Genomic DNA, 25,645 nt, shown 5'->3' with positions numbered 1-25,645 from the left:
TACCATCGTTGCAGTGCATATGTAGACCCGATAGATGGCATTGTTATCGACATGTTAATAGTTTCAAAGTTTCCAGATGATAAGATGCCAGTAAAATTTCTTCAAATGTATCCGGTTAGTGCGATAAAAAATAAAACTAAACTTAATGTATATCCTACTGATCGTGAATGTGCTACTGCCTTGATTGAGAAAGTTTGGACTCTTCATTCATATTTTCGGGAAAATATTTTATTGCCTTGTGTCCTACGATTACCTACGTAAAGCTGGTAGCCATATCAGGGGATATAAAATAGTCGAATGAAACCGGTTAATTATTTGGGTCAGTAGTTTTTGAGACTGATCCATTCAAACGTACGCACACAAAACCCACATCAAGTTTGCATCTGTAGACGCAAGTGAAATGTTTGGCTTTTGTGTAGTCTATGGTATAAACAACAAAATGTCTGGTCGAAATTGGTCTATGGTTTTTTAGTATTTCAACAAAAAAAATATTTATTATTCTAGTTTTTGCAAAAAATATACAACTTAAATAAAAAAGTAACATTAAAAAAATTTAAATATTTTTTAGTACGCTTAACGAATACATCAACATTTTCGCACATTTTCAGTTTTTTTCATACGTTCTGACATAATGTTCATGTTGTTTGTCGGACAATGAACGGTGCATTGTGGTGAATCCGCGTAGCAAACCAAACCAAGCGACATTTTGATTATTATACTATTGTATTGCCATGTCAGTCAATATTGTTTGTGTTTTATAAATAATCGCGGGTACCGTCGTAGTGATGCGTTGTAAATAATGTTTGAGGAATAGAACGTTCCTACCCGATTCGTATACGTGGTCAAAATTCGCGTTTGAGTTTTCAGTTATGTATCACCGTAGGGACGCGTAGCTATTCTGAAAGTGGTACAGGTATTGTAAAGAAGGCGTTCAGTGTTTTTTTTTGCGCAATCGTTGGGGTTTGTCTTCGGAATGGCAGTGCCTGAACAGTTCTCGCTTCGATGGAACGATTTCCATTCGAATTTGTCACAATCTTTTCATGCCTTGTTGGAAGGCGAAGACTTGGTGGATGTGACCCTGGCAGCCGGGGGCCAGTACGTGCAGGCTCACAAGCTGATCCTGTCAGTATGCAGCCCCTACTTCAAGGAACTCTTTAAGGTACGCATAATTTTTTCGCATAAAATATCCCTCATTAAACTTGCTGAAATCCTGATACGCATCAGATAATCACCGTAATTCGTTATTGCATCCGTAATTCGGGAGAGGAAAGTTGGCACCCTTGTTTAAATCAACCCCTATCTTTATAAATAGCTACCTGGCTAGACACAAACATAGGTAGATGTATAGGTATGTACCTCACAGGTAGTTGTTGATGTGTGCATATCTGATGTTGTACACAGATTGCTGATGTAGTAAACAGGGTGCATCCTGCCCGGGAGCTAATTGTATTGATTTTTGGCTATAGTTGATTAGGTAGCTGTCTGCAGCCACCCTCCCTGTGGGGGCAGACAGAGGGTGATCCGTACCTTCCCTGCACACCTCACCTCTGCCCAGAGGGTCTGAATTATTATTACATTGATTGTGGGAGGCTCTTTCAATTGTTCTTTGTCATAGAGTCCGGTTGTCTGATCATACTTTATTCAAATTGTATCCACAACTCTTCATGGATTGGTAAGTTTATTATTGTATTATTATAATCAGTTACAAATGTAAATAACTAACTCAATATTGTATTGTAAATTAATATAATTTGCATTATGATAGCTTTTGAAAATGGTGGCAGGTAGGTAGGGTTTTTCCAGAGTTGCAGCCATTTTTAATTTAAAATTGTTCTTGTTGTTTAGTTTCAAAAGTTAATTATGTTGTTATCTATTGAGGCAGTGAGTAATAAATAAGACTGCTTTCTTGTAGTTGTAAATAAATTCATGACATAGATAAATAATATAATCAATTAGTAACTTATGAATAAGATGTAGAAAGGACAATGTTCTTTTCTGTGAGGTATATTATTATTTGTTTACTATGTTATCAACAATCATCATATTCATGAAATATATATTGAATATTACATGGTACTCTAAATAATTTCATCATCTATGATTGACACTGGCCATACATTTTTCCACTATGAGATAAAACATCTTGCAAAATTGAACAATACACTGATGATTTTAGACTTGTTCAACTTAAGATACCACCTGAAAATAAAATCCCAAGATATTCTTTAAAAGTGCTTTATCTTTTGGAAATGACATTTTTGGTACTCAGTACCTAAATAACAAACCCTTTCCCGACTATATTGGGGTAATTTTTTAATGTAACCGGCAGCCGCTGAGTACAAGGGTTTTACCCGAGCAATCGGATACCTCTCGCTAAAACTGGTTGTCAGACTTAACCCTGTTTGACATAACCCAATAACATACCAATTCAATACATATGTACAAGTATCAAGAAATTCAATGATTCACTTAGTATTATTGTTTCAATAACCTTTGTTCCATATCTCTGGTATAACAAATAAAAACCCTACATATTATAATGTAATGTCATGAATGCATACAATAGTTGTTGTTAAATAGTCTTTACACACTATCTAATGCACCAGAATTGTATGATTTGAGTTTGTTTACTTTGACTAACTATTCCCATTATTTTATCTATCTGTAGTTTTGCCTACTAGAGATGGACTTCTGATTAGCTCTATGCTAGTACTGCCAGATACCTATCTCTGGCAAACGAAATAAGCGATGGATAAAATATTGGGAATGGCTTTAAATAAATCATAAGGAATGAGTGTTTGAATGAAATTAGGTATAATACACTCGCTCTCTTGGACTAAAAAGTCTGATATCACTAACCCGCATTGAGCAAGTGTGGTGATTAACACTTTATCCTTCTCTTTGAGAGAGGCCTGGTGTGAACAGCAATGTGACATTACAGAAGCTGATGATAATGATGATGATTCCCTCATGTTTAATTTGTACAGAAATCACAATAAAGATGCAACATCTTTCTTAATTTTTATTTTGTCAAAGACTGGTTTAGCTAGAGACTACAAAATTATAATAAAGGTTTCCCAATGCACTTATTTTGTTTGTTGTTCTATATCAGTGACCAATGATAGTTATTATTAGTTTGTTTGCTGGTAGTTTAAAGCAATAAAGACTAAACTTAGTTACTGACAAGATATAGATACTAAAGTTGTATGCTGGCATACATATTATGCCATGTTTTCAGTAGTTTAGTTTAATCATGCATTCTTGCAGTTTGTTACCGTTGTCTTTATCAGTATGAATGCATTAAGATTCAGATAACATGTATTTGAACATTATTTACTTGAGAAACAGATAAAATACTTGTAACACATAATAGTGAAAGTTACATTGTAAGCATTTTAATAGAGCTATAGAAGTTAACCTCGATTTTCATGAGCAAGTAATATTCTAAACAACTATTTGACTACAATGTGGTAGCAATACTGATACTCAGCTGCATCTGGTTAGGCTTTAGCCAAGTGGTAGTTCTGAATTCCAATGGTAGAATAGAAATCTACCATGTTACTACCATAATAGAAGAATTTACTATATAGTTCCTACAGAGGTGTTCAGTAGTTTGCATCCATCTATGCACTCACAATGGTAACTGCAATCATCCTATCAGAGTTCTATGCAGGGAATATATCAATATGGCCTTGTTACCAGCTCCAAGCTCCTAGTATCAATCACTAGTCAAGTGTACATGCAAATAGTTGGTACGGCTTAGTTCAGAGTCTCTTTGAAACTGTCTGAATTTAGCTGTGCGCAACATAACAGTGAATCAGTATTTTATTTCAGTTGAAAGTAACAAAGTTAAGTGTCTTTTACGATAAATGCTAGCTGTGAGTTGTGTTAAATTGTTACTAGGACAGTCCTGTAGGTTGATCCTAGTAACAGTTTTGGTATGTTTTGGAATAAAGACATCTGAAGATCACGCTCTGTGGTCTACCAAAGGACAGTAATCATTTTAAGAACCTGCATTATTATGTATCCATGTATAATTTTATTATGTACTAGCTGTTTCCCGCGTCCCGAGTGAGTGAGAGTGAGAATATGTGAACAAAGTTTCATGTTGATCGGTTAAGCACACTTACGCATTTATTAGTTTTATCAATCCAAAATAATAGTACCCTTAACTCAGACTTCACAAAGGTTCTAATTTTTTACTTTGAAACTGGAGTCTTGCACTGTTTTCTTGTGATCTTCTTTATTTTTGGTTATTTCGGGTATAAAACCTAATTATCACCACTTTGTCTTCACAGATGAACCCGTGTGAACATCCGATAGTGATCCTGAAGGACGTGGCCCACCAGGAGTTGCGCCAGCTGCTGCAATTCATGTACCGCGGCGAGGTGCACGTGCGTCGCCAGGAGTTGTCCGGCTTCCTTCACACCGCTGAGCTGCTGCAGGTCAAGGGTCTTACCGGCGGACGAGAGGTTCGTACTGGGATGACTGGGAGGGAAAGGGGAGGGGGGGATGTCACACAAAAGGGATGACCGGAAGGCAAGGAGTGGGGGGAGTTTGTGTTGGTGTTTATTACTTCTTCACCTCTATACAGCTGTCTGCTGTACCAATTTGATAAGATAGGTAGAAAGCTGATATTCTGCATTAACAAATATGCTGCGGAACGATAATAATATTGTGTCCTGACCATAGATACGTCGTGTGAAGTGTTGGTCTAACTTCTGAGAACGGAAATTTTAAGGACAACTCAAACATCTTTCTAACTCTATCACCCTTCGGTACTTAATTTTCTGCAACACTGAGTATTTCCAGATTACAGTACACACTAAATTCTCTCTCTCTGTTTGCGTATATCAAGGCGTTTCCAAAACTTTCATATCCCCCTAAACATCGACAGCGGAGCGAGTCCCCCTCAGTCATGGCCGACGAGACCCCGAAGCCGGCGCCCTCGCAGCCGGAGCCCGAGCCGGCGGCCGAGTGGGCCCCCGCCGTGGAAGACACGTCTTCCGACGTGGTGCCCGAACCGGCTGAGACCATCACCATCAAGGATGAGGCGGCTCGGAGCCCGTTGAAGCGGTAGGTCAAGTAGTTTAGTGGTAAAAACATCTGATAACTTCAGCGTCATCGTCACAGGTACACAGCACAAAAAAAGTAGATTAATACTCTGGTAAGTTATCAAAGACACGAATTTAGATTTTTTCAGCTTCTTTTGGAGCTGACTGCACTATGTTTCATTGGCTGTGTACCTAGAATATATTCTCTTGTACCAATAGGTAAGCCTTGGACATCCTTATGTCAAGTTATTTTGATGAATGTTTTGTGAATGTTTATTTCTTAATTAGTAAAGGAAGACCAACAGCTTCTGTGTATAAAATAACAAAAACAGAAGAATGAATGTTTGACACAAGAGGATAACTCAATATTTTTTGTAAGTAATAATGTGTTTAGTTCTTCCAAAACTTGAAAGGGTCATCAAATAAACTCCGCTTTTAGGTGCCTGCATACATAATCATATGGCCCATGCCTCTCCCACTATTCAGTCTTTTGTACCTGAGAACATCTGCAAGAAATAGTTCCTGTTGAAAAGTTCCTATTGAACTGTGTGGTAAGGTTACTTACATTCTATAATAGGTACGTTTATATACTAACCACAGATTACTGAAGAACACCCCGACTAAGAACAGCCACAACGTGAAGAAGAAGCCACGACCCATCAAGGACAGCCCCACCCACCCGGAGAATACCGACTTTGCTTACGACGGGTGAGTCTTCCCCTATACTGTCCTCTCTGGCCTTTAATATCATCATCAGCTTCATTCTTCTTCAGCTTCGAAAATGTAGAGGTATAAGAAAGCATGCTAAAAACGCTTCAACTTGTCACGCTGTGTCTGAGATCGCTGTACGGAGGTGTCATATTTCTTTCTTATTTTTATTTATTTTATCTTTATTACTATATATATACGAGAATCTCTAGTGCAGTCATGTAACTCAAACTTGAAGTGAGCGAGATATATCTTTCTTCTCCAGTGTAGTGATTTCTCTGGCACTGTGTGACACCTCAAAGCTTTGGCTAAGACTGCCTTTACTCTTGTAAGTTTTGCTCATGTAAGTAGGTTACGTTATTTACTTACGATAAAACAGAATGTTAAACCTCCTTCGTAAGTTACTTGCAGTAATTTCTTGGAACTTACGACTAGCGGAAATAATTTTGGCGAAAACAACTTACAAGTGTAAAGTGGGCATTCCATTCCATTTCCATTCTTTATATCTCTGTATTCCAGAATATGATCTTCAATTATAGCAAGTTGTATGATAAAATAAATTCCATAATAGTCACCTATAAAGCTTGGACTATAATTTTTGTTAATAATATCTTAGCTTTGCACTTTGCTTGCTGCAAAATAGCCGGCTGGCTTTGCAAACATGCGTTTTGTACATAGAGAGAAAGTCGGAAATATGAATCTTCTGCGGGTTTCCTCAACATATGCAATGGCAACGACAAAATCTCCTTTAGATTTTCAGGGTGCGGTAAGAATACTAGCTGAATCCTAATTCATAATTTTCACGACATCATTTTTAGCTGTATTATATGAATATTTTACCAACTACGGTAGGGAGTGGCAGAGACAATACAACATTGAAACAGAATTTAGCCAGCTTATTAACTTATTTCCTTCATCTCCTTGTTCACTTTTTCACCATTTACCTCTATTTAAGTAACGATATGGCTGCTCGCCCATGGCCGATATCGGTGACTGATTTTTTGTAGGAGATAATTAGAACACACGCATAGCAATAGTGTAACGCACACAACTTAATTTTACAATATTAATGATAATTTTACAATAATTAGCTTGATTAAAAAAAAGAGCTGCTGTAAAATTTGCCTGAACTAGGTAGAACTTGTGCTTGTGCTTATTTTAATGTTCATAGCAACAAATTAACAATTAATGACTCATCATCATCATCCTCCTGCCCTAATCCCAAGTTTATTTGGGATCAACGCAACACGTTTCTCCTTCCATACTCTTCTATCTACCGTCATCTCACAAGTAACACTCTTTCTTACCATATCTACTTTCACACAATCCATCTATCGCTTCTTTAGTCTTCCTCTTCCACTATATCCGTCCACGTTCATACTCATCACCTTCCAATGACTATTGTAACTAAAACTATATTATTGTGACGTGGGCGTTTATCTAAGCTTGCCTATAAACCGCTTGAATACTGAAGTAGCGCATTGCTTGCAGCGAACCGCTGATTGACTTCGACAACGACCTGTATCACAGCGTGCTTGTGCTCCCCGAGTCCGCCAAGGAATCTGGTAAGTCCTGCTTTATATGCCCTTTAAAATATACTACATTATGTATGTTAGGTATACCTTTTTGGTTGTACTTGGTAAGTAATTTGTGAACGAAGAAATCTTAGGTTGTGTGAAGTAAAAGTCAACAACAATGATTCCTTGGGAAGGTGCAGCCTGAAAGGTCAATCAAAAAAAGCCTTAAATCACTGCACAGTTTTCAATTTACTCTAATTAATCTAAACTACCACTTAGTGACTAGATTTAGCTTCTAGACAACATGTAGATCTATCATCATCATCAGCCTTTTTTATGTTTTTCAATGATCAAGCATATTGACACTGGTATATTTCACCATTGAAGATAGTTCAGAAAGGCATTGACGCACGACGATCCAATTACTTTTTTATTGTACCTGTAAAAAAAGCAATTTGTAAAGTTAAAACAAAACAACTTCAGGTTGGAACTGCAAAACGGGCGGCGTAAAATGCCCATCCTGCCACCGATTCTTCGCGAACCGCTACAACCTTAAGGTGCACATCCGAGACAAGCACGACACGCGCGAGGGCACGCTGCAGTGCGACATATGTCAGAAACGTATGCGCAACCCGTCGTGTCTGCGCGTGCACATGTATCATCATCGCAAGCAAGCCGCTTACCGTGCACAGCTGTCGTCGCAGGGAGGACTCATGAACCATGTGTAAGTGCACCTTTATATTATTTTTAACTAACCTCTTTCTTGCGGTTTCTCCCGCGTCCTTTGGGAACTAATGCTTCACGTTACTCGGGAAGAGTGTAGAGTGGTCGAGTGCTTTCCAACAGTGAAATAATTTGTCAAATCGGTTCAGTAGTTTCGAACAAACAAAAACTGTTAGATGACATAAGACAGTACTAGAAACTACTTTCCACACCCGGATAAAATAGCATATGTCTGCTCTCAGACTCTAGACTGTCTGTGATAAAGGAAATCCCATAAGTTTTGGTACAAAATGAAAACCCAGCAAAACGTTTTCAGTAGTTTTGGCGTGAAACCCAAAGACTATAAAACCACTTGACTGCGCATACAGTGCCCCGACGCTCGCCAAAAGTTAGTGATTTTGCGCGTACTATAAGGCTACGATCAGTACGATCCTTTAGTAGCGACCGTGAACTGACCAATAGTAGCCGCGGATTATGCCGCGTCCCCCCGCCCGCAGTGGTGAGTCGTGTTCTTAGAAGAAATTGGCGAGTGCGCTCTCTAGTGGTTATTTACTTTATGGTGAAACCGTTTCATTTCAAATTTTAATATTAGTAGGTATTAACAAATAATTAGATACTATGTCAAAGTCAGCATTAATAAAATAACAAAACCAGATGTTCAAAAAACTGTCATTTTATTACCTGTCACTTCGTACCGTTGTTACAATGTTACAAAGTATGCCGCGTGACGTCACGTGGGCTTGACTCAGAAAATATGAAGCGCATTCCACAAATACCGGTTACTGATGATTGTACTCACTTGTCTACATTCCCAATATTTTATCTATCCGCCGATTTGCTTACTAGAGATAGGAATTTGAGGAATTTGACATTGACGTGTGTGGAGCTAGTGTCAAATTCCTATCTTCTAGTTATAAAACAAGAGATGGATAGAATATTGGGAATGACCGTTACTGAGTTGAATAGTAATCACTAATTACAGTGTTGGACGGTAACGTTACTGTTATCAGTAGATTTGTTTGTGTGTGACTAATAACTGCAAATATTTTCTTTTATATATGAAAAGAAATTGTTGTTTGTTTGTGTCACTAAAATTCTATTATGGCTATACTTAATTCGCTAGTTTTGGTCTTAAATTGTTTGTATAGGTTTTAATTTTAAACTATTTTTAGGCGTTACGAAGTTTGCCACGTCTCTCCTTTCACGATAAACTCAAAACGATTGAATGGGTTTTCATTTTCACTAATAGTTAGAGGGATTTATGAAAAAGGTTTTAGCATATAATTTATAACCGTGTGAAACCGTGGCAGCTAGCTTGTGTTATATGTTTGAAGCATTTTCATACAAAAAATATTTTGGTTTAGATCTTATGGTAATTTTTCTCTCCTTAAAAACTCGGGTGAAACCACGGAAAATTTGCTAGTTGTTTATAATTCGTTGGTCCACTATAATGTAACATTACGATTCAGTGCCTAGAACTATAATGCATATGTAATTCTTTAAGACAGATATACTTGCGTGTATGGAATATTAATGCGGTTACCATTCTTTGAGGTATATACTGTTTAAATATCTTAATAGTAGGATTCTATTTATAGTAAAAAATGCCTAGAAGATTAGTCCTATACACGGGCAAAAAGTATGCACAATAATTTGGGAAATTGACTAAAACATATGACAGTATTTATGCTAATCAAGTGAACCAAATAGGGTTTAATAGACTAGATTATATTTAATAGACCTTTTTACTCTGGGACTTCACGGCAGAATTGAGTTTTTTATTGTATTATATTTTTTGTTTATTTGTTTTTTCCTATGCATTGCTCATGCGTTTCCTATTCATGTTTCATTCATAATTTTGCGAAATATGCCTCTGCATGAAATCTATAGATACCTGCGGCTGCTGCTTCGAGTCAAAACGGTTTCATGTAAATACATACAAACCAGTAATGCAGCTGCGGCACGTGCGGTCGTCAGCTAGCTTTCAAAACGTACCTTTATTGTTCAGAAGTGCGCAAGATGGCCGCCGTGCGCGAAATGGCGGATTCTAATATTTGACTTATTTGTTTTGTTATTGTTTTATAATCGTCTGACCAAATAATAAGTATGTTTATTAGTAAACAGGGATTCAGATCTAGTTAAAAGTATACAATGATTGAAATAGAAAGAAAACAGTTACAACAAATATTTATGTATTTTATACAATATATTGCTTCGATATGTATGTGATATTAAAAAGCTGTAGCGTGCGTTTGTTTGTTAGTTTTAACATCTCGGTAACGACTGGTCTGCATTGAAACTGTCTCCCAATATTAATGTATTATGGAGCAAGCTTGTATACTTGTATTTTGTTGGATGAAGGATGTCTTTTACACATCGGGAAACAGCTAGTTTTTAGGGTTCCGTACCCAAAGAGTAAAACGGCTCCCTATTGTTTAAAGAAATTGCTGAGATAAATTTAGAGCTACGCAGAAGATGCATATAGCAGATGCAATTCTCTCTGATGCGAATATGCTGAGCTATTTTTACAAGCTTTTAACTTACCTGGTTAGTTTTGCTTGAGACAAGTCTTGTGTAGATTTATTTATTTGTAAAGAAATAAACTGATGTCCGGCAGGAGTGTCTACTCATGAGAGAACTCTTCAATGTTTAGGTATAGATAATTACGACATGAAAAGTTTGATGTTTCTCTGATTGCTAGCTCTTCATAGTTAACTTCTATACGTTATTTAGAATGAATTTATTTTACTATTGTAAAACTGCTGAGCGTCCTGCAATGCAAATGTTATATACAAGCAAAATTATGCGATTTTTGCTGTGTTAACTTATTTATACCTAACTGATTACCAAAGCCTGTTTATGAATCTCCCGGGTTCGATTCCCGGGTCGGACCAAAATAGCTTTTGTGCGTTTAGAAACTTTCACAAAGCAGTGGTCATTTATCCTCGAATTCTACTCTGTAACAATTTTCAAAATCGATCGGTAGATTCACATTTATCCTAAAAATGTTACATTTACCTTATAGTCATATTGGTGAAGTCTCTCTAGCATCTCTCTAAGGTTAAAGGTATAGTCTCTAAGGTTTGCTCTTAGAGAACCCAACTCTGGGTTAAGCTCGCCTTTGTACATGACTTCGCTGTATTGTGTGCATCAAATATTTTGTGTACAATAAAGAATAATAAAGTATTCAAATGACAAATCGGCCTGGTAATTTCTTACACGAGTTTGATACCAGACAAATAACTATTGTTATGAAATTCCTTAGTTATTAGAAATCAAATTGTAAGACAATGCTGAGATTAATTTTTATTATGTTAGAAGTAATTTATTTAGATATGCCTTTGTCGAATGTTTTCATTTAGATGTATTGTTTTGAAAAGGCGAATTGTGAGCGAGCGAGCGATAGTATTTAGAAAATGCTGCGTTTCTTAATAAATTGCTCTGCAAATGATAACATAATGACAGTTAATATTTTGTATAGCGAATTTTTTGTACTTTTTGTTATGTTTTGTTGTGATATTATTTTATTTGAATCGGTTTAAGCTTGCTACATGTTATTTTCACCTTATTATTGAGTATTCTTATTATGTGAATGTAATTTGATTTTATCAGCCGTGAGGTCCCGTCCTTTTCAATAATATTTATGCAGGTATCTACAGAAGCTAGGGGTTATGGAAGCTCAAATCTTATCAAGGCTGAATGTATGTTTCTTGCGTATAGTGTTAGATATGTCAGATTAGAAGCCAATCTCATGGCAAAATATACTTGATTTAATTGAAGATTTTTGGGTTTTGTTCAGTAGTTCCCAAGATTGGTGCATTCAACCAAACAAACAAAAACTTCAACATTCTATCATAAGTATGGATAATATACTAATCTGTCCGCTATCGGTTTCACCATCTACTTCCTGCGTCTGGATAAAAAGTACCTTATCATGTTTATTCTGGAGCTAAGGTGAAAAAGTAGCAAGCATAGTACATGCGTACACATCAGTTGTGTTAATATTAGCTGTGTGATGTTAGTACTCAATTATTAATGATTTTTGAACGCTTTTTTCAGTTTCTCGCCGGGCCTGACTCCTGAATCGAATAAGGCGTTCCTCGCGCAAATTGGACAAGGCGAGGCGATGAGGCAAGCGTAAGTAAAAACTAATTTGCTTAATATTAATCAGTATTTATTGGAAACTAGCTTCTGCCCGCGGTTTCGGCGCGTAGAGTACAGTTATATCGCGTTTCCAAGAGATTTCTTCAAAAGTCCGGGATAAGGACTCTTATGTTCTTTCTCAAGGTTAACTCTATCTCTGTACTAAATTTTATTAAAATCCGTTCAGTGGTTGAGACGTGAAAGCGTAACAGACAGGCAGACAGAGTTACTTTCGCATTTACAATATTAGTAGGGATTCATCATCTGTCTAGACTTTTCCAACTATGTTGGGGTCGGCTCCCAGTCTAACCGGATAAAGCTGAGTACCAGTGTTTTACAAGAAGCGACTGCCTATCTGACCTCCTTAATCACGTTAAACTGAAGCTCCCGGTTGTCATTGAATATCCTTTGCAGTCGTTATGGGTATCTAGAAGTCAGCGAGTCTGACCCCAGTCTAACTAAGGGATATTGGGTTGCCCGGGTAATTGGGTTGAGGAGGTCAGATAGGCATTCGTTCTATGTAAAATACTACAACTGCGGTTTGTAGAAATTATTACTTGGTCTATTACAAGTGATAAAATTTTTTTTTGAAAAAATCTAATAACAACTATAGAAATTATTAAACTCCAGTAATTTCTTAGCTAATAAGTATAATAGGGTAATCGTACAAAGAGATAATTCAAAGAAACTCAACAAACTCAAAACTCAAACGTTTATTCAAATTAGTCAGAACAAAAGACAGTCCCCAAAACGCCCGCCCTTCGCCACTTCCTATGTGTTTTGGCTGGGGAGAAGAAGTGGCGGAACAAACTCCCCAGCAACACATGTCTGTCTGTTAGGTTAGAAGAACCATTACAATTCAAAAATCAAAAGACTTTACGATAAGTTTAGGTACTATAACGCTAGGCAATAATACTAGGTACACTACACGTAACGAACGGCAGTAACGCAACGACTTCACGAAGACTCGACGAAACCTCGACCAAGACTCGATCAAGACTGAACTAAGACTGAGCTCCGCGGACGCCGCGCTGACCGCCACGACTCCGCCAAGCGCGCCAAATTGTTGTTTCACCGAACACGCCACCAGAGGGCGCGCTTGCGTGACGTTTAGTGTCCGTACTATTGACAGTCTCCGACACGTATAACATAGTTTCAACTATGTACACATTCCATTTATTTATTTATTTTCAATTTTTGTACACACAATAAAAATTCGACCAAATGCGAGTCGGACTCGCGCACAGCAAGGATTTCATACCAGAGCAAAAACAAACAAAAGATCACATTTAAAAAATATTTATTTTATGCTACCATGTTACCAAGTACAATAAGGTAAACGCGGGTGAAGTCGTCATGCCCCAATAGTCGTCAATTAATCTTAAAACTTTTATTATTATTTTCTACAGAACTTAAAATGGGCCGGTTTATATATCAACATATTCTTGATAATATATTGCACAATTGAAATAACAATACGGGGTTTTAACAGTCACGGCTTCTAAGATATGTTATTTGAAACGTGTGTGCCCTAACAAAATCGTTTTTTCGTGAAGTTCAGCTGTCAAAAGTGAAACTCAGCACGTGGTTTTGTGTTTTGATTTACATAACTCCAGTTGGGTCTGTGGTATGTTTCTTTGTTTAATTAGATAGTTAAGTTAATTTGCTAGCGATGTAATATGCAATTTGGAATACTTTTAACATAGAAGAAATATTTTTTTAATGTGACATCTATTGGTACTTCAAAACTCCCATTTGACCCAAAACCCGTCAATTTTACAATTATTATGACGACTACTGGGACATGCTCAAAAGTTGCAGCTAAACTCGTCATAATGAGGATATTTTGTATTTTACAGTACAAAATGCGAATAAATAGCTAATATCGGGACTTTTACAAAATTGATAACTGTCTAGAACAAAAATATTTAAGGTTTAGACTACATTTGTTCATAAAACTGCGTTTCTTTTAAGCTTTTTCTTAGGTGTAAATTTTACTCTGCTGGTTCTAGATGCACGTACACAGTCATGTTATTCGATTCAATTCATATGTTTCTTAACGGTTAAATCCCCTGTTTTCTATAAGTATGCACTTTCTACGAGTGTTTTTTCAGGTATATATTGGCCGCTGTAGGCCTCCGCCATTCGATTAAGATCTACCGATTTGGGTACAAGTAGGTCTAGCACTAGTCTTTGTTTCTACTACGCTTGGATTACAATTTGTGGCAAACAAAAATTGACTGTTCTTACACTATGCTTTTTGTTCGAAATAACTGCATTTCGTCACGCATATTGTACCGCGTCTTCCTAATGTGCCTTAATAGCGCCAGTATAAAAATTATGTCATTCAACTAGTTTTGACGCAAAAAATATTAAAATCAGTTTTAAAACTAAGGTGACATAGCTTCCATCGCTGTCACTTTGCTTGTCGTATTCGATATTGATGGGTAAAGAGTAATCTTAAGTAAGATTTTTTTATTTTAAATTGTCTGTATTTAGTGATTGCATGATCGTAATTTTAATAGCAGATCATGACTGAAAGAAACTACAAGCAAGAGGGCCTTTTAAAAGTCATAAAAGTTGTAAATCAAGGGCCCACACACAACATCAGATGCAGCAAAAAAAATTAAAACGCCCTTTTGAGACAACTTTAATGAAATGGTGACACAAAACCGACGATTATCCCTGTATAAATACTACAGAAATGAACCCAAGGACAATCTCCGGTTCTGTGCTAAAGTGTTGCTAACTATGGAGGAAAACTACTTGGGCTATTGCGTTGGGAGGGATGTTAGTGGATTAGGATATGGAAAAAAGTCCTCAAGTATGAGGGCGCGGGTTCGATTCCAGGTCAGGCAAGTACCAACGCAACTTTTCTAATTTTGTATGTACTTTCTAAGTATATCCTGCAATGACACCAATGACTGTGTTTCGGATGGCACGTTAAACTGTAGGTCCCGGCTATCCTTGAACATCCTTGGCAGTCGTTACAGGTAGTCAAAAGCCAGTAAGTCTCACACCAGTCTAACCAAGTCGTATTGGGTTGCCTGGGTAACTGGGTTGAGGAGGTCAGATAGGCAGTCGCTTCTTGTAAAGTACTGGTACTCGGCTGGGGTCGGCTTCCAGTCTAACTGGATGTTAGACTGGAAGCCGACCCCAACATAGTTGGGAAAAAAGGCTCTGAGGATGATGATGATGAGGAACTATTTCACCTGCCGATGGCAATGTATAAAATACATGTTAAAATGGCAGGTGGAGACTCGCCACCTCACTTACTGGGCCCCCGGGAATCAGTTGCTAAATCGCAACAAGAAGGCAACAGGTACATGAGCGGCTGAAGGGTGAGGATACCTCGGCGGAATTTAAACGCAGATCACGCGCTCCCTGTGGGTCCAGCATCACCGGCCCACTCGCCACTTACCACGAGGCACCTACCCTCCGAGCATGGCTGCTAACCCTGCTCTAGCGACTCCACTCTGGTCGGCCAATGAAGGCAAGCCAAGAGGCTGGAGACCTTCACTCCGGCAGGCCATAGATGGGGGACAGTATACTCTCCCCGGAGCACTCGGATATAGCCCCGCGGGGTCGCAACTCCCCGTCATCAATCATCATTACAATTTAAATATTTTAAAAGTAATTATTTTACTCGTGCTACATATGCACATGACTGCATCGTTATTATCATTAAGAAATATAACATACTAGCTTCTGCCAGCGGTTTCACCCGCATCCCGTGGGAACTACTTCCCGTACCGGGATAAAAAGTAGCCAGCCTTCCTCGATAAATGGGCTATCTAACACTGAAATAAATTTTCAAATCGGACCAGTAGTTCCTGAGATTAGCGCATTCAAACAAACAAACAAACAAACTCTTCATCTTTATAATATTAGTATAGATATTTTATAGACTGGTTTTGTGATTCCAAGCGTATGATAGATAGGAATTTAAATTAAAATGCAACTATGTATCTGTTTTATTGAATACCTGCTCTTCTAACAGATTTTGACCTGCTATTCTAAATAGGAATTTGGTTTTTTATCTATCTACCTTCCTAATGTTTCAAAAGCACAAGTATGTTTAACAAATTCAAACACAAAAAAATGTACATAACTTGAACCTTATGTTCAAGCGCAGAGAGTTTACATTAGCATTAAAAGTTGACGAGTACTGGGATAATTTGACGAGTATCCGTACAAATCAGACGACTATTGGTACAAATCGCCCTTTTTTTACTTTTGCCTTAATAAGTATATAAACCCATCAAAATGATTAAAAAAGCATTAGTTACTTAGAATAATGAATACATACTCTATCACGTCATGCAAAAATTTTCATTTTCTATTGAATATTTAACACACAGTAGCGCTTCAAAGTCAGTGATTTCCGAAATCCGACGACTATTGGTACGTTTACCTTAATGTATAATACAATAGTTGTAAGTAATGTAGTTTTTTAAAAAATAATGTTAAGTTCTTAGCAATCGTATTAGGATAAGTCCTATGATAATAGTTTTAAGGTGTTTTTCAATAAAATTATAATTTTCAGTTTTTGTTGTTATAGCGACAACAAAAACACATCATCTATGAAAATTTCAACTCTCTAACTATCACGGCTCATGAGATACAACCTAGTGACAAACAAACGGACGGACAAACGAGCAGAGAATCGAAAACACTAAAAAAGAATATACAAAAATAATGCTTATTTCTAAAGAAATCTCTTCCAGCGTACCTACAAAAGGAAAATGCGAATAAAAGAGATGTAAACAGGTGCGTAAAGAGCAAAAGAGACAAAAATTGAAAGAAAACTGCTGTAAATTGTATATTATACCTAATTAAACAATAGATTCATAAATAATTAATATATACCTAAACTTTTTAATATTATACAAAGGTTATTTAGGTGTACTAAAAATATTAAAATTATACCTCAATATTTCAAGCGACTGTTTATGTAAGATATGCTATCCACTTTAGTTCACCGTTGGAAACAAAACTCGCTCGAGGAAACTCTCCAAGCATTTTTATTTCTATACTAACTTCCACCCACAGGTTCGCCCGCGTCAAGTTCGGCTATATCGCGTTTCCAAGAGAACTCTTCAAAAGTCAGAAACTCTGTACCAAATTTTATTAAAATTAGTTCAGTGGTTTAAACGTGAAAGCGTAACAAACAGAGCTACTTACGCATTTATAATATTAGTAGGGATTATTAGTCAAAATTGCATAAATTAGGGATTATTAGCTAATTTAACGCGGCTGGACAGCCGTTCTGAACGCTGTAACATTGAACCTGTACTTTTTATCTACATTTTTGTGTATCTTTAACTTTTTTCTCAAGCTCAAAAACGTTTATTCAAATTAGGCTGATAAATCAGCACTTTTCGAACATCAAAAACAAAAGACAGCCCCCAAAGAAAAAGTGGCGCAACAAACTCCCCAGCAACACATGTTTGTCTATTAACTTGGAAAAACCAGAATTTTTACAAAACAAGTCAAATAAAAGTATCATTGTTTTTCTTAAACTTATTACCAACATATCCATTCCAGTTTCTCAACATCAACCCCAGAACCGAAGACATCAGACGCGAACAGCTTCCCCCCGACTCCCGAAGCAGCCGTGTTCCCCGAGGCCGTGATTCCCAAGACGGAAGCGGACACGGAGACCGCATGATGTCCACTCCCTTGGCAGCCCATTGAAGACGACTTTGTGCCTCCCGACCGGCTTTACCGAAACTTCACGATGCAGGCGTACTGGACCAAGAATATGGTCTTCAAAACGGGCTTTCAGGTACGGTGCCGCTAAATGTTTAAGGTTCGCACGGATTTTTGTGGCCTTAAGTGGCAATGATTGCGATTTTTGATATTTTTTAACCTTAGAAAGGCCTTTTAAAGATGATTAAAATGTTAAATTACAAATTTCTGGCATTCTTCAAAATGAAAATAAAAATAATCACTTGCATGTTATAGTGACAACACACCCCTCAATTTTACATAAAGCAGTATTTAAATAACTTAAAGTCTTTAAATAACTCCATTCAAAAATCGCTTTGATTACACTTTCTTAAACAAAAGTTCGTGCTTAACTCAAAAGTATAAAAGACGTACATCTGAGTCTAAACGACGTATTATGAACGCATTTTTGTAACTTGAGATTAGAATTGTATTTGATGAGTTATATACTCTGCATTTTTACTTATTGTAAGTATTAACTGTACCTCGAGATTTATGTAAATCCTTGATGTTCTCAGTAGCCGAGATAAACGCTACTATTTCGAAAATTTTCGATTTTATAAACAGTAATCGTTTTATAGAAATTATTTTATGGACATCAGGGAGACGTCTAAATTTTAGAAATCATGTCAGAATTTTACACTTTTTTTATATATAAATACATTCCAATACACAAATTCCAAAGACTGAAACAATATACATTGATGCATTATGTTATTTATAGAAAGCGCGGGATGTGCCGGCCAGATGTCTGTAATCTCATTTACTGCAATATTGCTTAGATTTAAGACTGCAATTGATGCCATTCTTCTTATATTCTCTATACTCTTTACTCTTAACTTTAACTAATAAGTATTACTTAAGATTTTTGAAGGATTTTTAGATTCTGATCTTCTACTCTAGTGATGAAAATGAATCTACGTGTAGGGTAGGTTAGTCTGTGACGGTCGCGATGACATCCTGCGCTTTGGATACAAACGAGATGAATACACTTGTGTTCTATCATTCATTCTTTTATTGCATATGAATTGCTCAAATTATAAACGGTTTGTATAAAATATCTTTTGAACATAAAAGAATGGACGGTAGACGATATTTCATAATAGACCAAGTACAAGTTATTTTAGGCAGCTAGACCGAAACCGATTAGATTTTATAGAACAAACAACGTTGCCATTCCGCGTCCAAGTGTACAAACATTATAATTTTACAAGATATTCACCGTGGGTGAACACCGTATAAAGCATAACCTTACAGTACAAAATACGATATCGTATATTAATCATCTATGTATGCTTTACTTAGGTTTTAAGTTATATTTTTTTAAGTTCTTAATTAAGTCCCCGTAAACGTGAACAATTTTATACGTACAACATAGTTTTAGCAATGTATACATTTTTTTAATATTATACAAGGGTTGTTTAGGTGTATTAAGAATATTAAAATTATACCTCAATATTTCAAGCGACTGTTTATGTAAGATATGCTATCCACTTCGGTTCACCGTTGGAAACAAATCTCTCGCTCGGCGAAACCCTCCAAGCAATTTTATTTGTATATTTTGAAGTAAAATGATTTTAAAGTAAAGTTTTTTTGACTGATAAAGTAATATTTTCGGTTATGTCTTAGAAGGAGCGGGGGTAACGGCTCTTGGAGCCCGGTGACAAATCACATTCCAATATAAGATAAGGTATTAAATTGTCGTCAAATTGTGGCCGGAAAATATCGCACGGGTTGATAATGTCGTTTGTAGTTATGCGGTTACTCGTGTTAACGTTTGTCTGGTCAGGCTTTAAAGCGCGAATAGCTTTAACGTTTTAAGAATTGTCCCATCGTAATGAAGTCGAAATGTATTGTAGTCATTAGCTCTCTTATTGTATGGAGGTGAACCTTGGATTCGAACACACTGACCCACGGCCGGTGTGCGGCGCTTTCATGTATATTTTGTACGACCCACGGGTCCGCGCCAATTTAAAAAGAAAATGTATAAAAAAAAATCAAAAACGTCCAATAAACGGTGTATTTTTACAAAGGTTTGGGTAACTAACCATTAATATTATAAGGGGTAATGTGACTAACACTATGATATTAAAAAAAAATCTCTTTACATTCCACTAGATGTAAGCGTGCATAATCTTAAATCAAAATAGAAACTTTTTGCTAACTATATTATTATATGATATTTATGGATAAGTAACGTAGCGATTTTAAGATTTTAAAAGAGATTATTAAGAGGTATGAGTTAAGGACATTCCATAGTAACGATAGCTCTTGTAGATTTTTAGCATTTATATTGATATATGATGTGTTTTTTACCAAATTATTTTTATACCAATGCTATTTACATTATAGTATATGTCGAGTGTATAAGGTGCAACCGCAAGGCCTCTGTCGATTACGATATGCTCACAATACTTGATTTTATTTACGACGCCATGTTTTAAATGCAATGGCGATACACTTATTGCCTACTTCGTAATAACTCGACAGGTACTGTTAAAGTACCATCTATCTCTAAAGCATCTTAAGAAATAAAATAGAGGTGCAATAAAGAACTTGCATTCGACACAGAACTCGCCACTGCCTTTAAAACATAGTCCTCAGAGCCCGCTCAAGTTCTCGATGGAAGCGCTCAGAATATATTTTACTCTTATTCTATTTAATACTCAGTATAATGTGTTGCCAAATAGATGTATGTTATCGAGTCAGATCGAGGTAGCCTCAACAGTGTTGTAAATTCACGTAAATACTCTCTAAATGTCTTAAATGTAAGAATTTTGATGTTTTTTTATATAGTACTCAGGTCGTGTGACGGCTTAAAATTGGCTAAAATTATATTAGTCGAGCCGATTTTATCATGAAATTAATAATACGTAATGATGTAGAATTACATAAACGTATTTGTAATGGTTTGCGTAAACGAGGCGGCCTCGGATATAATCGAATCAATATCTACATTCTACAGTTAGTTTAAGAAGCGAATGTCGCACTTACGTATCTTATATATTGATGTGACGTGCATACTGTATATTGTAACGTATCTTACCCATACTCTAAGCTTCTACATTGTGCTCAAATATTCATTGAAAGTACAGATCTAAGTATCCATGACAAAACCCTAGTATTTAAGATTGTTTAGTCCATTTTGCATTTCAAATTTTGGGTCACAGCTATAATGATTTAGTGGAGACTTTAAAATAATCTTTTCTATATACTTTATTCTATTTTTTCTTGAAATTACAACTGCAAGTACAAAAAACATTGTACACTTTTATTCTTATTAAAACTAAACGATCAACCTTTACTGTTGTACAATGTATAGTGGAGGTATTTCAAACTTACATTGTAGTCCAATTAATTGAGTTCAGATTATTATATCATAGACAAACCTGAGCCCAGGTTTGTTTTGCTTTATAATAATTGTGAATCTTCTGACAATCTCACATCCCACTGAAAAAAGATTATGCTTCACTATTTCTATCGTTATTCTATAAACTTTTAAACAATTCTCTTCTCCACTATGTATTCAAGACCTGCCGAGTTGAGCAGATTTCAAAGATATTATATTATATAAAGTTTCTACGTACATTTAGGTCAATACTACTAAATTTAGGAATTCAATTGCCCATAATGAAAAAAAGTTTTCTTCAAAATTATTTAATAGTCAAATCATTTGACTTGCCACGACACGACATGTTACCATGTCTCATCACAAAAAGTAACAATTGATGCACCATTGAATTTATAATACTAAGACTCATTTAAAAGAAACTACCCGTTTTTCTTGGTTAACACATGTATTATTAAAGCAACATTAAGTTAAGCAGCGTTTGTATAGGTGGGGCACCTAGCAGATCTCTCGTTAGAACTTTGAAATTCAAAATGGACTGAAAACATAAAGTTGTTCGTTCACAACGATCACTCAGCCATACGACACGTTTTAGGCAACTAATCAATCGTATTAATATCAAACTGTCCGTCTTTAACATTTAATATTAAGTATTTTTTACGAAGCAAAATAACCAATAGAATGATATTCGTAGATTAGATTTAATTCTCATCTCTTAACTATCTAACTGTCACTGTGTAAGACAGATCTACATTCCATTTTATACTATTCTAGTTACTATACTTCTTATACTATCATGGTAAGCGATTTTTACAATATTTATATACTTATATGTGTGTATTTTGGAATTAAAATATCTTGGTTTGTACGACAATAAATTGTCCAACAATTGGCCAGTATTCTTCGAGCCTAGGTACTAAAATGATCATGTAATAAGTCTGCATTCGAAGGCAGCATTGAATAACAAAAGTCTGACTTTTTATATGTGCCGAGTTGTATCTCACAACACATACAGCAGTGATATTTATGTATATTCGTCCGAAAGAGATGGAATCTCTTCTAAAGGCTGCTATTGAAACATTTGACTGCTAAATTTTGACGACACTCTGTCTCAACAAAAAATTGTCGAAAACGACTTGGTTTTAAATCAATTATTAACATTCCTTTTTATATAATAAACTGCATTGCAGTAATTTTATACGTAATATTGTGAAGTAATTGTAAAGCGTTTTAACAGTATCGAACAATGTTGCTCAATACTTCTTATTTATTATCTTATCAATACACTATGTGAAGATTAACCCCGTCGGACCCGAAAGGTTGACATTGCTCAGGCACATGATCAAAAACTGAAAGTGATTTGAAAACATTTCTTTTTGCCTTGATACAATGCAATAAGTTCTCTAAAATTTAGAGTTTTCTTTCTATTCATCATCCGTGCTATTCTGATTGTGAGGCGGCTATTGTGTGGCAAGTCCTAGGTGCCAACACAAGCTTTTGACTTTCTCTTAACTTCAAAATGTTAAGCAGAACACCTTCACGGGTCGGATGGGGATTTCTAATATTATGGTATAAGTATTATATCGAATTTATAACGTACATGTATCGAATTTACCAATATTTTAACCATTTCGAAGTAGTTGTGTCACTTTTTTAAATGAATTCTATTTATTATGAACTTCCTCTACTTTATGGGAAAATAAACATTTAAACTCATAGTTGTAAAGACGATTCAATTATATTTCGGGCTATATTATTTATCTATCTTCAAATGATTTTGTCTACATATTTAAAAAACCGATCTGCCCTATGTTTTATTACAACGAAAATGGTGATTTGATTCTCTTAAGCTCTCTAAGTTGTGATTATAATTATTTTTTAAGTTTTAAAACTTCCACGTTCTTAATTACCTGTGTTGATGTCGAAAAATATTATAATTTTTTCTTACACTTTTCAAACCTATTCGTATTTACTCACATAGATAAAAATTTGGCGTTTTAAAATAAAATAATTCACACGGAATCTGGGGGACTTGATGGTATTTCTGTCAAGTCAAATATTTTTCGACATCGGTATTTGTAATCTGATTTTAGCCCAATTTCGCGACTACTCATTTTAAAGATGCATTCTGTGACCATCAATATCAAAAGATGGAGCGAAACTCTAATAGTTGTCTGATTTTCATGAATTTAAAATTGTCTTATGATTAGCCTAAGTTTTTAAAAATCCGTCATGTCTTACAATCAATTTCACCACGTGTATCTCATAATATTCACATATGCAAGACGGAACTGTTTTATTTTGTGTATTTTTTATTGAAGATCAGTACATTTTTTATGTATATATTTGGTAATGTCACCATGACTATGTGCTCTGTTTATACTCAAATACCTTTTATATTTTTATATTTTAGCTTTACTAAGATAATAAATTATAACTTTTGTATGAATATTGTTTCATTTACTGCCCTTATATTTCGTTTACTGCCTAGATCTCAATGTCAGGCATTTATAATATTGAAACATTGGGCTAGTTGGAGCCCTGTCATAAATTAATGTGAGTAGAGAATTAAACACTCTAGCTAACTATGCCTCTGTAGCTGAGAGCAAATAAAAGTCACAAGAAAATGTTAACAAGACACTATAAAGTAAGTATAAATAACATCTAAATTCTTAGCCACCACATGCAGCTGCGGATCCTGTTGTACTCGCTGAGTGCCTCGGTGGGCCCGATGGCCACCACCACGGGGCAGCGGTTGTAGAAGTACTTGTTGCACGTCGCGCGCACCTGCGACACCGTCACGCGGTCGATCGCGTTCATCTGCTGCAGCAGCGACGGCCGGCACCCATAGTACAGCGTCCACCGCCCGATCTCCATGCACGTGCCCAGGGAACTCTCCGTCCGAGACAATATCTTAGCCTTCAGGAAACACTTCGCCCTCTCCACCTCCGACTCAGTGACGCACACACTCAGGTACATGAACTCGTCCTGTATCAACGCCATCATGTATTCTTGCGACATTATCTTGCTGACAAAGTGCACGCCGAACAGGCCGCAGTCTTTATACGTGATGTTGAATGCTTTGTAAGCGTCGCACATATCGTGGCAGGAGGCCTCGCGGGCTACCCGCACCGGGTGCGAGCGCCCACCCGGCTGCGACCTGTCCCACCCTCCTATGATGTACCGAGCTATATCCATTACTATTTTGTCGTCGTCGCATAGACACGGAGCCTCGACAGCTATCAGGACGTGCGCGGTGGGCATGGAGTCGTCTCGGTAACGCACCTCGGACCCCGTGTACCTGTAAGCGTCCATATCGATGCACTTGAGCGGCTCCAGCTTGCCCATGAACGTGTTAGCCAGTGAGACTATATGGTCGTGCTTGATCCCGCCTACCGCGGCCAATACCGTCCTGCACGGATCGAAGCACTTGGACAGGTACCGACAGATGGTAACGTCTGTAAAGTTGTATAAGTTTGAGCTAGGTCCCATCACAGTTTGAGCCAGCGGTGTGCCCTGGAATGCTGAGCTGTGAAGGTAATCATACAATAGCTGTTTGGGATTCTTATCGTGGGATAGCATCTCAGCATAAACAGTTCTCTTTTGATACTCGATTTCGTTTGGGTTGAAAGAATTATTATAAATGCAGTCGGCGAGTATCTCAGTGGCGAGGGCGGTGTCCTGAGAGAGACACTGCACGTAGTAGACGACCAGCTCGCGCGACGTAAAGCACTTGAAGCGAGCGCCGAGGCACTCCATCTGTGCCTCAAGGTCTTGTCTGGTTCGGGAAGTCGTGCCTTTAAAAGCGATATGTTCGAAGAAATGTGCTATTCCATTCTCGAAGCCGCTCTCGTACCTGGAGCCTGCGTCCATGAAGAGGCCGATGCAGCTGTTATAACACTCTCGCTCCTCGGTGACCACCGTGAGCCCATTGTCCAGTTTCGAGTAGAGGGTGCCCGGGAGATTTTGTAGGAAATGTGTAAATGGTGCCGGATACGTATGCTGTCTGGTAAATGATTTCAGGGGTTTCCATACTCTTGTTAGCAGGCCTATTCCGTTCATCGTTATGTTATAAAAATATCACAAGGACAGTGCTTATGTTTAGAGATTTGATTGAAGGATTGACGTTTCTTTAGTGAGACCATAGTAATGCCATAGCATCATAGCATCCATTTATAGACGGAAGGTCAAATATGATTAAGAAAGCAGGATTTACTTATAGCATGTGTGTCTACTGTTATCCCTATACAGAGTCATTTTCGCTAATTTTACTAAGTGAATCATTAAACCCTTCTGAGATTGTGATTGTGCCTGCAACCGTGTTAGAGGACAAATGACAAGCTAGTTAGATAGTGGTATGTATCAACTAGCTCAAACTACGCAACTAGTGAGTCCAACATACGTACTGTATGTAGTTATAG

At 36.8% G+C, this 25,645-nt stretch overlaps 2 protein-coding genes across 3 annotated transcripts; one reads left to right on the top strand and one right to left on the bottom strand.

Annotated features, from left to right (window-relative positions):
* Nucleotides 1-480: 480 nt before the first annotated feature.
* Nucleotides 481-23,669, top strand: LOC110378022 (protein bric-a-brac 1). 2 transcript variants are annotated; one of them, XM_021337106.3, is made up of 8 exons: nucleotides 481-1,159; nucleotides 4,299-4,472; nucleotides 4,898-5,076; nucleotides 5,655-5,762; nucleotides 7,254-7,327; nucleotides 7,763-8,003; nucleotides 12,062-12,139; nucleotides 17,693-23,669. In XM_021337106.3, the coding sequence occupies exons 1-8, from the start codon at nucleotides 974-976 to the stop codon at nucleotides 17,814-17,816; spliced, it is 1,164 nt and encodes a 387-aa protein (XP_021192781.2). In that variant the 5' UTR covers nucleotides 481-973; the 3' UTR covers nucleotides 17,817-23,669. The 2 variants fall into 2 exon arrangements, with proteins under 2 accessions (XP_021192781.2, XP_049696726.1); XM_049840769.2 differs by lacking the exon at nucleotides 481-1,159 and adding an exon at nucleotides 1,523-1,672.
* Nucleotides 23,480-25,344, bottom strand: LOC110378792 (cytochrome b-c1 complex subunit 1, mitochondrial). The gene has a single exon (XM_021338206.3). It carries the CDS (start codon nucleotides 25,284-25,286, stop codon nucleotides 23,889-23,891), a length of 1,398 nt encoding a protein of 465 aa, XP_021193881.3. The 5' UTR covers nucleotides 25,287-25,344; the 3' UTR covers nucleotides 23,480-23,888.
* Nucleotides 25,345-25,645: the final 301 nt, after the last annotated feature.

This window comes from Helicoverpa armigera, chromosome 1, assembly GCF_030705265.1.
Source record: "Helicoverpa armigera isolate CAAS_96S chromosome 1, ASM3070526v1, whole genome shotgun sequence".
Lineage (NCBI taxonomy): Eukaryota > Metazoa > Arthropoda > Insecta > Lepidoptera > Noctuidae > Helicoverpa > Helicoverpa armigera.
Note: the sequence above shows the minus strand (reverse complement) of the source record. Positions and strands in the feature narration are given on the sequence as shown.